This window comes from Euphorbia lathyris, chromosome 2 (assembly GCF_963576675.1).
Source record: "Euphorbia lathyris chromosome 2, ddEupLath1.1, whole genome shotgun sequence".
NCBI classification, from domain to species: domain Eukaryota; kingdom Viridiplantae; phylum Streptophyta; class Magnoliopsida; order Malpighiales; family Euphorbiaceae; genus Euphorbia; species Euphorbia lathyris.
Genome location: NC_088911.1, coordinates 135263684 through 135278499, shown reverse-complemented (window position 1 = coordinate 135278499; position 14816 = coordinate 135263684). Strand labels below are relative to the sequence as shown.

The 14816-nt window shown below is 38.7% G+C and overlaps 2 protein-coding genes across 2 annotated transcripts; both read right to left on the bottom strand.

Moving 5' to 3' along the window:
• Positions 1 to 3054: 3054 nt before the first annotated feature.
• Positions 3055 to 8347, bottom strand: LOC136220023 (acetate--CoA ligase CCL3-like). Its single transcript, XM_066007677.1, has 3 exons — positions 7940 to 8347; positions 6086 to 6673; positions 3055 to 4264 (listed from the first exon to the last, which is right to left on the bottom strand). Exons 1-3 carry the CDS (start codon positions 8147 to 8149, stop codon positions 3368 to 3370), a joined length of 1695 nt encoding a protein of 564 aa, XP_065863749.1. The 5' UTR covers positions 8150 to 8347; the 3' UTR covers positions 3055 to 3367.
• Positions 8348 to 8485: 138 nt separating this feature from the next.
• On the bottom strand, positions 8486 to 13797 carry LOC136220022 (acetate--CoA ligase CCL3). Its single transcript, XM_066007676.1, has 3 exons — positions 13411 to 13797; positions 10872 to 11459; positions 8486 to 9687 (listed from the first exon to the last, which is right to left on the bottom strand). Exons 1-3 carry the CDS (start codon positions 13618 to 13620, stop codon positions 8791 to 8793), a joined length of 1695 nt encoding a protein of 564 aa, XP_065863748.1. The 5' UTR covers positions 13621 to 13797; the 3' UTR covers positions 8486 to 8790.
• Between the last annotated feature and the right edge of the window lie 1019 nt (positions 13798 to 14816).

Genomic DNA, 14816 nt, shown 5'->3' with positions numbered 1-14816 from the left:
AAACTTCTCCACCTCGCCATGTTCATTCAACTTTGTTTTGAAGACCCATTTGACTCCAATTCGTTTTGCACCTTCTGGTAAATCAGTGAGAATCCACGTTTCATTCTTCTCTATGCTTTTGATTTCAACCTCCATTGCCTTCCTCCAATTTTCACTTTTCACAGCTTCTTCAAAGCTCGTAGGGTCTGTACTTGCACCTTGGACGAAATTTAGATCAATTTCTTCATTTTCTGACAATCCTTCTCCACTCACGTACTCATTCATCCAAGTGGGAGGTCTCCTCATTCGTATTTCTGTATCAGAATTCGAGGAGAGACTAGAACTTGAGGGAGTTCTAGAACTTGATGGAGTTTCTGTTGTACTCCCATCTGCAATTTCAGCATCATTGACGTTGTCAGTTTCAGCAGTATCTTCTTCAGAAATATCATTATTTGCATCTTCCTCAATCACTTCCTCCTCGTTTTCTCCCCACTCGAAGTCAGTAAGTATCTGCTGCTCATAACTCTTGTCCCAGTCCCATCTTTTCTTTTCTTCGAACACTACATCTCGGCTGGTTGCCACCTTCTTCGCCACAAGATCATATATTTTGTATCCTTTTGATTCATCACTAATCCCCAACAAAACACCACTGATGCTCTTGCTCTCCAACTTGGTTCGTTTTGCATCTGGTACATGTATGTGACACACACATCCAAAAACTCTCAGATGTTCGACGGATGGCTTTACTCCACTCCAAACTTCTTCAGGTGTTGTGTCTTGTAGAGCTGCTGTAGGACACCGATTCAGAACATATACTGCCCACTTTACTGCTTCGGGCCAAAAGGACTTTGGAATGCCTTTCTCAGATAACATGCTTCTCACACAATTCATCATTGTGCGGTTTTTCCTCTCTGCGACTCCATTCTGTTGTGGAGTATACGCTGTTGTCAATTGCCTTTTAATTCCATTCTCCCTACAGAAATTATTGAACTCAGCGGATGTGAACTCTCCTCCTCTATCTGTTCGTAAACATTTGATAGCCATCCCTGTTTCTTTCTCAACAAATATTTTGAACAATTTGAACACAGCAAATGTATCTGACTTTACATGTAAAAAATATGACCAAGCTTTTCTGCTGTAATCATCAATCAAGCATAGCACATATTTTCGCTTACTATTAGAAACAGGAGAAATTGGACCACACAAGTCAGCATGAATAAGTTCTAACCTCTGAGTTGCTCTCCATGTGCTTCTTTTTGGGATAGGCTCTCTGTGTTGTTTTCCCTTCAAGCAGTCGACACATACTTCATCTGAGATTTTTAGTTGAGGTAGGCCATGAACCATTTCCTTACGCTGCAGAGTCTGAAGACTTGTGTTACTGATGTGCCTCAATCTGCAGTGCCATAGGTGAGTGAGGTCTTCAAGATCTGTCTTGAAACATACTTCTTGCTTTAGAGGAGAGAGCTTTGACAACATCTTTGCTACCAAAATAAACATCCGATTTGATGTCATTTTGGTTTGAATAATCAGACCCTTTACTGGATGAGAAATTTTGCACATCCCAGCTTCTATAAGAATAGAGAGACCTCTTTCTTGAAGTTGCCCAATGCTTAAAAGATTGTTTTTGAGCTCAGGTACACAAAACACATCACCAACAATGAAATTGACATCATCTATCTCCATTTTGATGCTGCCTTTGCCAGAAACTTTCATTCTGGTGTTGTTGTCCAGCCTCACAGTTTGTTGAGACACTTCCTCTAATTCAAAAAACAAATCCTTGTTTCCTCACATGTGATTGCTACATCCTGAATCCAGAAACCATATATCCTCTCTCTTTGCACCAATTCCATCAACATAAGCCATCAGCAGCATCTCCTCCTCTTCAAGTTCTGCATAATTTGATTGTTTTCCCCAGGTGGGACATTCGTATTGGAAGTGGCCAAAGTTGTGGCATCGATAACATTCGATACTAGCTTTGTTAAAAGACGATCTCCCTCTTCCTCGACCTCCTCTGATCGCGCCTCCTCTTCCTCTACCCCTTCCTCTTTCTGTCTTCTCTTCATGAGTCACCTTCATCAACACTTGTTCTTCGCCATCACCGTTCTTCATTCGTTGCTCATGAATAAGCAAACTGCTTTGGAGTTCATCAACTGTAAGTGTGTCGACGTTATTGGACTCCTCAATGGAGCAAAGGACATAGTTAAATTTCGACACTAGAGATCTGAGAATCTTCCCTGTAATATCCCTTTCTTGCACAGTCTCTCCACATGCTTTCATGCGTTTCGCAATGGAGAGAGTTCGTCCGAAATATGCATTTACAGACTCACCTTCCTTCATTCTGAGTGTTTCAAACTCAGTTTTTAATGTCTGCAATTGAGCTCTTTTCACCCTCGTGGAACCCTTGAATTTTTGCTTCATTGAATCCCAAATCTGTTTTGAAGTATCATCATTCAGAATTGTCTCCATGATCTCTCTATCGATGGCTTGATAGAGATAATTTTTGATTTTCTTATCTTTCAACTGCTGCTCCTCTATTATCTTCATCTGTGCTTCACTCCCCTGAGTGCCTGCTGGAACCGTGTCAATTCCATCCTCAATCAGGTTCCAATATTCCTTAGCACGAAGGAAGTTCTCCATTAGTTTGGCCCAGTGTTCGTAGTATCCATCAAATCTAGGAATCGCTGGCTGCACAAACTTTCCATTAGAACTGCTACTCTCAGCCATCTCTTCTCTTAGCAGATTCTATTTTTCTCTCTGGTGTTTTACTCTCGATTCAGAATCAGGCCTTGGTGCTCTTGGCTCTGATACCAAATGTTAAACGTACTACAATGTTTAATATTTGGAGCAAATCCACTTGTTTATTCCATTGAAAGAGTTGGCTATTTAAAGACCTTACAAAACAGAATAAGAGAAAAGATAGCATACACGTAGGTAGCTAATCTAAACAGAATTAAACACAATAACAGCTAGCTTAAAAGTAGAACTACCCAAAAGACTAGGCAACTTATTAACAGCAAATAACAACTCCTAAAATAAAGGACTTTGACTCTAACAAACTCGTTCGACTAAAAAATAAAAAACTAAAACAAATAAACCTTCATTTGGCAAATAGCCTCTTAAATTCTTCCTTTTTTTGTTTATTTTTATCCCTGTATTAATCTCTGTTATTACATGCTTTCAGGGTTTACAAAAAAGCAAATAACTTAATTCAAGCTACAATTTTACATATGAACATCATAAACTCCTACTCCCATGAATCTTGCATTTAATTTCAGCATCCTCCACAGATAATAACATTAACCCGAACGCAGAATCGCCACGAAAACAATCCGAAATTTTCAGCAAAAAAATGCCACAACCTGATGCATTTTGCAGGATATGTTATGAACTACAGTTTGCTCATCTTGACAGGTCCCATTTCTTTTGCCTTAGCCCTTAATACATGTTTCTGAATCTTCCCTGTAGCCGTCTTCGGTAACGGTCCGAACACTACAGATTTCGGAACCCAGTAAGCTGGCATCTTCGATCGCGAAAACTCTATGATATCTCGAGCCAAACTTCCTTCGTCCGATTTCTCAACTTGAGGCCTTAATGTCACAAAGGCACAAGGCGATTCCCCCCACCGGTCGTCGGGCCTAGCCACGACCGATACCTCGTATATTGCAGGATGCGTGTATAGTATATTCTCGACTTCGAGGCTACTTATGTTTTCGCCTCCGGAGATGATAATGTCCTTTGATCTATCCTTAATTTCTATGTAATGATCTGGATGCTTTACTGCAAGATCACCCGAGTGAAACCAACCGTTCGCGAAGGCTTCTTCGTTGGCTTTCGGGTTCTTTAAGTAGCCCTTCATCACGAGATTGCCTCTCATTACTATTTCACCTATGGTTGTTCCGTCTGCTGGAACTGGTTTCATAGTTTTGGGGTCAACAACGTCTAGCCCTTCCAAGCCGATGTATCGGACGCCTTGGCGTGCATTTAGGCGGGCTTGGACTATGGGGGTCTCGGAGTCCCACTCGGGCTTCCATGCACAAACTGTGGAGGGACCGTAAGTTTCGGAGAGACCATAGGTGTGAGTTACTCGGAAACCTTTTTCCGACATTGCGAAGAGCACCGGAGGAGGCGGAGCGGCACCCGCGGTCATTACGTGGACAATGCGGGGTAAGGGAAGTATTTTTTCCTCCTTTGAAGCATTCACTATGGTGTTGAGCACAACAGGAGCAGCGCAGAAGTGAGTGACTCCATTGTTTGCTATTGCTGAATACACTGCCTTGGCAGTTACCTGTAGAATCAAAAATAGTTAACTTCAATGCAAAGAGAGGGTAGGTCAAAGAAGCTACGGGTCACAATTCGTGTAAGTGTGTCGTTTTCATGTCGTGTCAATTATTGGGTTAGGGTCAAATGAGCTAACTCTAACCTAATCTAACAAAATTTCTCTCATTTGTGTCAACCCAATCAGGTTAGTATAGTTTACGTGTCGTGTTCACTATGGCTGTAATCGAGCTGACCCGAGCTTTGGTCTGCTCATGCTCGGCTTGTTAGAAAATTGATGAGCTTGAGCTCAACATCTTGCTCAGGAGCTTCTTGCGAGCTTATTCATGAGCTTTGCTCACGAGAAACTCATTAATTTTGTTCATAAACTTCGCTCGCGAACAACTCATTAATCATGTTCATTCCTTGTGTTTATTTGAAATTTCATTAATACAAAACTACAAAGTTTTGAAACCTACAAAACTGTTCATTTGTTTGCGGGTCACATGTAACTTTACTACCTCTGACATTTAAAAATAGAGGAGCATACAATAATACTTCTAAATATTTTTATCATTTTTTAGGTTAGCAGGTTAACTCTAACCATCCAAAAGTTCGATATAAAATTTATTTAATAAACCCTTAATCAACTTATATTATATTGGTTTTGTGCAGTGTTCATAGCTATTAGCTCATGTGTATTTTAGTATCTCTTTTAAGAATGACATGTAAATATATAGGAGGTTCGTGGGCCACAATTGCAAGGTGACATGTTTTTACAGGATATAATAATAGTTTTAAAAAATCGTGCCATTTTGTGGTTCGCAGGTCAACATACCCTTATTCATCTCAAGAATGTGGGCGTCAATTTCATGTCAATCCAAAAATGATCACTACCTGTTTAATAAAGGATGAATAATTTATTAGTACCCTACTTTTTACGTAACACACTGTTTTAGTCCCCTTATTTTGAAAAACACATTATAAAGTCTCTATCTTTTGCCAATATTAATCATTTGGTCATTTTGTCTTTTTTTTTAGATTGTTAACCGAATATATCTTAGCTTTTAGTACAACCGCAGTACAATAGAAAATGACCATATTAATCTGTTATGTTATGTCTGTCTTTTTATACTAAATATAATGGTTAAAAGTCTAAAAAAAATAGACAACATGACCAAAGGGTTCTGTTATGTTATGTCTGTCTTTTTATGCTAAATATAATGGTTAAAAGTCTAAAAAAATAGACAACATGACTAAAGGGTTAATATTGGTAAAAGATAGGGACCTTATAATGTGTTTTTCAAAATAGAAAGACTAAACAGCGTGTTAAGTAAAAAGTAAAAAGTAAAAAGTAGGAGACTAAAAAATTATTTACCCTTCAAGAAAAACACTAATCCACTCAATTTGTGCTGAGTTCATAATAGTATCATGTTTTCGGGCGGGCCATATACACAACTACCACCTCTAAAAGAACCTAATACCTATTATAGTTTATATACTTACATTTTACATTATAAAACTTTCTCTCGCATAATCTAACAAATGAGAATGGCACTCTTGGAGCAATATATCTAACCAATCAATTGATGTCATTTGAACAGTTTTATTTCTTAATACGAATCATCTCTTACTGGTATGCATTCTTCTTTTGATTGGTTAGGAGATTGCTCTGTGAAGGTGATAATTGTATATGTGGCCCGAAATCGATACTAACCCGATTGGATTGACACAATTATGACACGAAATATTTTGGTTGGATTAGAGTATATTCATTTGACACTAATCCGATAATTGACACGACACGAACACGGTAAACTTGCACGAATTACTGCCAAGCTCAATGAGTTACCTGTCTAAGGCAAATGCTAGTCCCACAAAGAGCAGCAAGAGCCCAAGTAAAACACCACCCATTGCAATGAAACATCGGCAGAGTCCACAAATATACAGCCCCCTCATTCATCCCCCAAATTAGGGGATTACTCAACGACATCAAATAGGCTCCCCGGTGGCTCAACACCACGCCTTTCGGGCTGGCTGTTGTGCCAGAAGTATAACCTAAACCAATGCTTTGCCACTCATCTTCCGGTGGCGTCCAAGCGAACTCGGGATCACCGGTTTCGAGGAACTTTTCGTATTCAATTGCCCCTCTAGCTAGAGCTTGTTTTAGACCCTGAGGATCACAGGCTTCATCGGCTATGACAATCAATAGCGGACGCTTAAAAGAGCTTCCGCTTGCTGCTAGAATTTTCAAAGCTTCATCTGCCAGTGGAAAGAACTCTTGATCCACCATTACTACTTCGGATTTCGAATGGCCGAGAAGGAAAGCAACAGTTGAAGCATTTAGACGTATGTTAACACAGTTTACAACGGCTCCAGCCATCGGAACTCCGAAATGTGCTTCATACATTGCAGGCACATTTGGTGCAATTACTGCTACCTGATAGAATGAAATCACAGATAATGTCAAGTTACTATATCAAAACTGAACAACTCGGCAATTCTAAGATAATTAGAAGAATTTGAAACCAAGAATTCGTTTCGAGTCAAACCATTGTGTTAGAGATACAAAAGAGTTCGCGTTTGGATATTAAAAGACACCAATGAAGTTTGGAAAACACACCACGAGAAGGTAACGAAAACGGATGAAAAGGTGACAATTTCAACAGAGCTAATGGGCCAGCACGACGAGCTTGCTCAAAGTGCTAGCAAAGCAATAGCTTTCGCTCGCCAACCCGTTGAGCATCTCTGTGAGCTCGGAGTTGCGGGAAAATTCAAAATTTTCCTTTTTAGTTTGAAGTTTTCTATTCCTATTATAATTGTAACTCCTAATTAGTACAGGATTGGGTTACTGAACAACCGATTGTAAACGGAGTAGGACGGTGATGGGAAATGCCTGTTCCCATATATGAATCAGACATAAACCTTTTCCTGTTCTCCTATATGAATCGGGAAAAAATCTTGCCCCTAAATTATTAGTGTTATAATCAGATTTATTAAATATTTAAAATATATATATAATTATAGGGATGATTTCAAAAATAATTTTTGTGGTTTCATTGATTTGTAGATAGGTGTCCGTGATTTTTTTGTTGCAAAAAGAGGACTAAAATTCCTCACCATTAGCAAAACCAATAAATTTTAGGCTCCCTTTATTTACCCGAAAATGCTGTGTTTTGAAAAATCTTGGGTAAGAAATTTTTTTCATTTGAGAATAATTAAGTTTGTTTAGTACCAAGTTAACCACGTTTTTTTTTTTTTTTTGCAAAATCACTTTTCCAACCTCAAATCATCAGCGTTCAGATTGACATTATCATCAATGTTCAACCTAAAAATCCTTCTTCTGTTGTCATTGACATCCTTCTTTTGTCATAGACACACACCCATAATGGGGATAGACGTTGACAACCCAATAACGTATCCCATATCCACACCGGGGAATCAACATCAACCGTCCATTTCAAGCACAAAAAGGGTATTTTTGAATTCAAATAGCTCCGATTGCATTACAGTTGACTAAAAATACTATGCATTGCATACTTCAAATTCAAATTTTCTGTAATCAATCGGTATTAATCAAACAAAAGTTTTCTTCTCGATTTACCAAAAAATAAAAAATAAGAAACAAATTTTGCATTCTTCGTAATTATTTAGACGGGGGGATTTTCTCGGAGAGTAAAGAGAAAGTAGAGAAATCGGAAAATACCGTGCTGCCGAAGCCGATGGATTGCCTGGAGAGAGCAGAAGCCAATCGGCGGCAACGCTGGTAAGTCTGAAGCCAAGTGTAGCGTAAAGATCCATGGACAACAGAGATTCTAGTTGGATGAACGATGGCGGCTCTATCGAGGAACCAGAGTGGCGTGAGAGCTGTGTAGTTGGCTGCGTTTTTGGGCAGATCATCTATGTCTCTCGCCATCTCCGACCACCACCAATCCAATCTACGAATCGTTTAGCTGCTGGACTGGAAAATGTTGAGGTCAAATACGAATGAAGGAGCTGACAAAAAAACTGATAACGTAACAGCTGATGGATGGTCTTTGAATTAAGGAATATAAAATAAAGGTTTTGACAATGTCCTGGCTTGTTTTTCCAAATAATATTAGCCACCTATACATCATCCGAATCGGAAGTAATACACCCGACGAATCAATTAATCTATATTCCAATAATTAATACCACGTGTATACATTTTTATACTCCCCAGAATATCAATGGGTTTTTTTGTTTCGCTGCTTTTGTTGTACACAAAAAATAAATAAATTATGTTATCGTATTATAAATTGTCACCCGAATATTATATTACACAGATAATATGTTGAATTTGACTGTAAATTACTAAACAAAAATACAAACCTTAGCAGTTAAAAGTTGTTGCCTATACAGACAGCCAGGAACGGATTCATGGGAGAGCTAGGGGCTTGAACACTCACTTGTCGCCGGAAAAATATATATGGGACTTTTATTTTATATAAAAACACTAAAAATATCAATTTAGCGTTCATAGATAACGAGAGACCACCGCAAATCCTGAATCCATCACTATATATAGCCGTCCCATTACAACCTGCTCTTCTTCACCGGTCCTAATTCTTTTGCCTTAGCCCTCAAAACATGCTTCTGAATCTTCCCAGTTGCAGTTTTTGGCAATGCTCCAAACACAACAGACTTTGGAACCCAGTAAGCAGGCATTTTCGACCGGCAAAACTTCATTATTTCGCCAGCCAGACGCGCTTCATCCGATTTCTCCACGCCTGGTTTCAATGTTATGAAAGCACATGGTGACTCTCCCCATCTCTCATCTTCTCTTGCTACTACAGACACTTCAAACACGGCAGGGTGAGTGTACAGAACGTTTTCTACCTCTACGCTACTGATATTTTCGCCTCCTGAGATTATAATGTCCTTGCTTCGATCCTTAATCTCTATGTATCCATCCGGATTCTTCACTGCAAGATCACCAGAATGAAACCATCCATTTGCAAAGGTTTCTTTATTAGCTTCTGGATTCTTTAAGTAGCCCTTCATTACCAAATTTCCTCGCATCACTATTTCGCCCATGGTCTTCCCGTCTGCAGGGACGGGTTTCATGGTTTTAGGGTCAACTACATCTAGGCCTTCCAAGCCAATATACCGGACGCCTTGGCGTGCGTTTAGGCGGGCTTGTTTAATGGGAGGAAGTGAATCCCACTCAGGCTTCCATGCACAAACTGTTGATGGACCGTAGGTTTCTGAGAGGCCATAGGTATGTGTAACACGAAAACCTTTCTCTTGCATTGCGAATAGGAGCGAAGGAGGCGGGGCGGCACCAGCTGTGTTTACGTGGACGACACGGGGTAAGGGAAGGATAGTATCTTCTTTCGAAGCATTTACTATGGTGTTGAGCACTATTGGTGCAGCACAGAAGTGAGTCACGCCTTGGTTCGCGATGGCCGAGTAGACTGTCTTAGCAGTGACCTATACAGAGCAGAAACTAAGATTCAGCGAATTAAATCAAAAATGGAAGATTCATAGTAATCAAAGAGTTTTTCCATAAGTAAACTGATCATATAGCAGATACAATACAAGTAAACACATTTCTGCTACAAGATTCAACGGCAAACATGCTACTGATATGAAACAGTACATTCACCATGCTTTTAACACAATCTGGAAGGATCACAACTTGAACCCAATAAACATAGCAGCCCAATATGATGTGAATATATTACTTGCCAAAAACCTGTTGCATGGACACTTGCTTTAGTAGCTTTTCTGCGTTTCGTGTCCATGTGCGTGATTATTTTTGTTTGAAAGTTATTTTATGAAGGTTATGTTTTTTAGCCGTTTTCATGTCCCGTGCAACATAGCCAAAAACCATCATCAAACTAACAGAACTCATTTGGTTACAGGATTCGGGTACTTCTAGTGATTTGGTAACAAAACCGAATTAGATAGGAGTAGTAGAAAATTCTTTCACATGCTTGAGCGTATTTTCAGATTAAGTGAAAGTTTGGTACTCCTTACTCCAAACAATAGATATAAAGTGTTTGATTAGAATTGAGAAACAAATGCTAATAGCTATAGCCAGAGTAAATTGTATTGGTGTCACTGAAGTTTGGAGTCAGTTTCACAAAGTCAATGAACTTCATTTTCTTTGAATAAAGTCATTGAATTTTTCCTTTCCTTTTTCCTTTTTTTCAATAAAGTCATTCCGGAAAAATTGAAATCACCAAAATAGTGATGTGACAACAACGTTGGAAGGATTTACTTTTACTTATGACATCACAGCCACATGTGTGGCAAAAGATAAAAATTACATTTCTTGGTTGTCAACGTTGCAGTTTCAAGCAGTTGACGTTAATACATGTAGTTTTCTTTTTGCTACCACGCGGCTGCCATGTCGTACATAAAGGTCAATCATTTCCTCCAACGTGTCTACAACACCACTATTCTGATGGGTTTTTTCTGTTTAATTTGCAAAAATGACTATCGGAAAAAAAAAAAAAAAAAGTTCAATGACTTTATTGAAATAAAATGAAGTTACTACCCCAAACTTCAGCGAGCATTAGTGCAATTTACCCCTACTAGCTAACAACAACAACAAACAGCAACAGCAAAAAAATAAACAACAGTTGAACCAAACAGGCCTTGAAAATTACCTGTCTCATGCATATGTTTGTTCCACAGAGAGCAGCAAGAGACCAAGTATAGCACCAGCCATTACAATGGAACATAGGCAAAGTCCAGAGATAAACAGCTCCTTCATTCAAACCCCATATCATAGCACAGCTCAAAGCCATGAGATACGCCCCTCGGTGGCTAAGAACTACCCCTTTCGGGCTAGCTGTTGTACCAGAAGTGTAGCCCAAAGCAATACTCTGCCACTCATCCTCCGGCGGTTTCCAAGCAAACTCGGGATCACCACTTTCCAGGAACTTTTCATATTCAATAGCCCCTTTTTCAAGAGCATGTTGCAGAGACTTTGGCTCACAATTCTCATCACCTATAACAATCAGGAGTTGAGGTTTGTACTGGCTGTTTTTTTCTGATAAAATTTTCAGAGCTTCCTCCGCTAAGTTAAAGAACTCTTGGTCTACCATTAAAACTGTGGTTTTTGAATGGCCTAGGAGGAAAGCTATGGTTTCTGCGTTTAAACGGATATTGACTGTGTTCAGCACTGCTCCGGCCATTGGAACTCCGAAATGAGCTTCGTATAAGGCAGGGATGTTTGGTGCAATTGTTGCTACCTGCAAGTTTTAACCATCATAGAGATTAGACCTATGTTGCACGGACATAGACACAGATACTCACATTGATACGGGAAACATTATTTCTAAAACATAACCTTCATAAAATAGCCTTCAAATGAAAACAGACACGGACAGGGACACGACACGCGGAAACACTACTAACGAGAAGTGTCCGTCCAATATATGATTAGACTAGTATGTTTCTGTAGATTCTGATGATTTCTGAGATGTAACTTTTGTTTAGAAACCTTATTTTAAACAATTCATTAAAAAATCTTAATGCGTCAAGACCGCTGAATGATGAAGGTGTTTCATCTCCTAAACTTGTTTAAAGTGACACAATTAGCCCCTTAAAAGCGGAGGTGGTAGAGCAAAATGGAGATTAAACAAGTTGAAGCATGTACCACTTTAAACAAGGTTAGGAGATAGATCGCTTTATGCAAGTTTAGGAACTCATTTTAATTAAGTTCAAGGGCTCATGAGAAAGTTTAGGAGTCGATCGGATTATTTGGCTAAGTACAGGGGCTCTAAAAAGTTACCACGAATAATGAAAATGGTGATAGGCAGAAATCAAAATTTTCAAATTCTCTCTTTTATGATAGAAAGCAACCACCTTTAGCATGTTCTTAGATTGTGAACAAACTAGTTATGGTATATTATGAACTCTTTTAGTGTAATAAGGCATAAATCATTAGATCGCACGAAACTTAGTAAAAAAAACCAATTGCCTTTTTAACTTTGGAGATACCTCATTAGTCACTTCATTTGCTTAAAATGACCTATAGTCCCTCTAAACTTGCTTAAAATGATCTATTGTCCTCCTAAACTTGCTTAAAAAAAATGATACGCACATCAACTTGTCCAAATCTTCTCTTAATCTGCTGCACTTAGGGATAAATCGTGTCACTTTAAGCTAGTTGAGAGAGCTAATGAGACATCCTTTAAATTCATAGGGTCAAAATGCTCTGAATGTATTAAAGCAATAATTAATCTCCAGATTTAATTGTGATGATCACAGAAGAAAAATATAATAGATACTAAAAATTATGGATTCCTATTTGCAATTTAAATTATTCAACATCAAGCTCCAATTCAAATAACAATTGATATCATGCAAAATGGCATCACATGGATGGCGTCAGTTCGACCTCTTTTTCAGCTCCACCCCTTTGGGATTAAAAGATACGTGCAAAGGAGCTTGCCCACTGTCAACGATTAGAGCTCCGACCTCCTTATGCGGAGGAACGAGGGACTCAGATATCCTCAACTCATAAGGATTCCTAATTAGAGAAGGGCTTAAACCTAAAAATCCTATATATAAGCAGGTATAGGCACAAAACATGGTACGTTAATTACTATCTCACAACTAACTAGTCTATATCCGATCTAAATCACAAACTATCGGAGCGGGTACACCGACTCCGGCCCTGTCTAGCCTATGTTGCTGTTTTACAGGTTAAATATGACGTTGGATTAGCAAGGCGATTTGGACACTAAGCAATATCAGGTAACCAATTATCAACAATTGATTAAAGTTTATGCTCAATACATCAAGGCTCCTTAATTTCTTAAAAAAAAACTGATCGGTCCCTAAACTTCAAGAGGTATTTTTGTTGACCAGTGAACTTGCTTAAAATGTCATATTAGCACCCTTAAATCCAAGTGGCATAAGGTTTGTGCATGTTTGCTTGCGTATCATTTAAGCAAGTTCGGAAACTAGATCATTGTAAATACTAATCTAAGTAAGTTTAAAGGATTAATAGATCATGATAGATTATTGTAAGCGAATTACTAACATTCTTAAAGTTCAGGGGCCAATCTGTTTTTCTTCCCAAGATTAGGGACCGTTTTTAGCCTAAATTTTAAATAACAAAAAAGAAAGTATCATTTTGCATTCAGCTAGAACAAAACTTCAAAATTGAATTAAAGAGAGACGATAAATAGTTACCGTGGAACCAGCGCCGATGTTGTGGTTGGAAAGAGCGGAGGCCAATCGGCGGCATCTTTGATAGGTCTGGCGCCAGGTGTAGTTGAGTGATCCATGGATCACCGCTTTTCTAGTCGGATGAACCGTAGCTGCTCTCTCCAGAAACCACAGCGGCGTCAAGGCCATGTAATTGGCTTCAAGCTTTGGTAAATCATCTATATCTCTCGCCATCTCTCTCTATCTCTATCTCTATCTCTCTCTCTCTAAACTTAAGAGTCTTTCTCTCTTTCTATGAATTGACGAGAGGAAAAATGTTTGTATCTGAGAATTTATAGCACAGAGAAGTCTAGAAATGGCGATCCACCACCCGACAACACTCAACGACTTGCTATTCAAAATGTGATGCGTTATATAGTTAGAGATGATAAGCATAAAATATTGGGGTATATGGTTAGAAATGTCACATTTGGAAATTAAAACCATGGGGTAGAGTTATAAAACAATATATTTTAATTATTAACTTATATGATTAAGTTTGGAGAGTCTATTTGTCATTGCATAGACAAATAAGATTAAAGAGAAGTCATTGTCCAAATAATCTGTTTGGATGCCTAAATCGGTTTATAAAAGAATTGGCGGATGATCACAACTAGTAAAATAAAATTGTTATATAAACATTGAACCGCAGAAGAAGGTTATGAATTGAGGAATGGGACGAGCTACGTGTCACCTATATGTGAATGTGTGTTCAAATATCGGGGTCTAATATTTCTCAAACCCATCAGGTTTGTTATTCTCGTGATCGAGCGTGATCATGGTAATGGCTGGATCATAGACTATGTCTAGTGAGACTTCTCGAATCAAGGTTTCTAATACGCATTCGTATTGCTCTACTTCTCTGAGGAGGCGACATGTATTCTCTTTCTCAAAGAGCTAGTTCATGTCTCTTAGGCGCTACGTGACAGAGTTATATTCGTCTGATATCAAATGCCCTCGGGTCTAATTTATCGTTCTTTAGAATGATAAAGTATTGGCTTCGGGAAGCATGGTACTTGTTGATTCCTGATAAGTTAGAGGAGACGCAAGCTCTTGACAGTTGATTTTGCCTTTGCTTAGTCTCCTTATTAATGTGACCGTCAGAGCGTGTTTTCCTATGCTTCTGAGCGTCTTTCCGATTGATAGAGGTTCACTTTTGTCTTGCCATGTGTCATCGTTTTTTGTTTTTTAGGAGAGCGTGTCAAGAGCATTTAGTGCTCTTTAATCATTGCTTGTTAATAACGATGGACGTTTGTCGATTTGTTTGACATTCGAGTAGTGTAAAAGGAGAAAGATATTGGGTGCATTTCTTTCATTCCTTATTCGTTTGTTTTATCTTCTGACTATTTATTGACCTTCTGGCGATTGTAAAGTTCTTTTAAGTGACGACT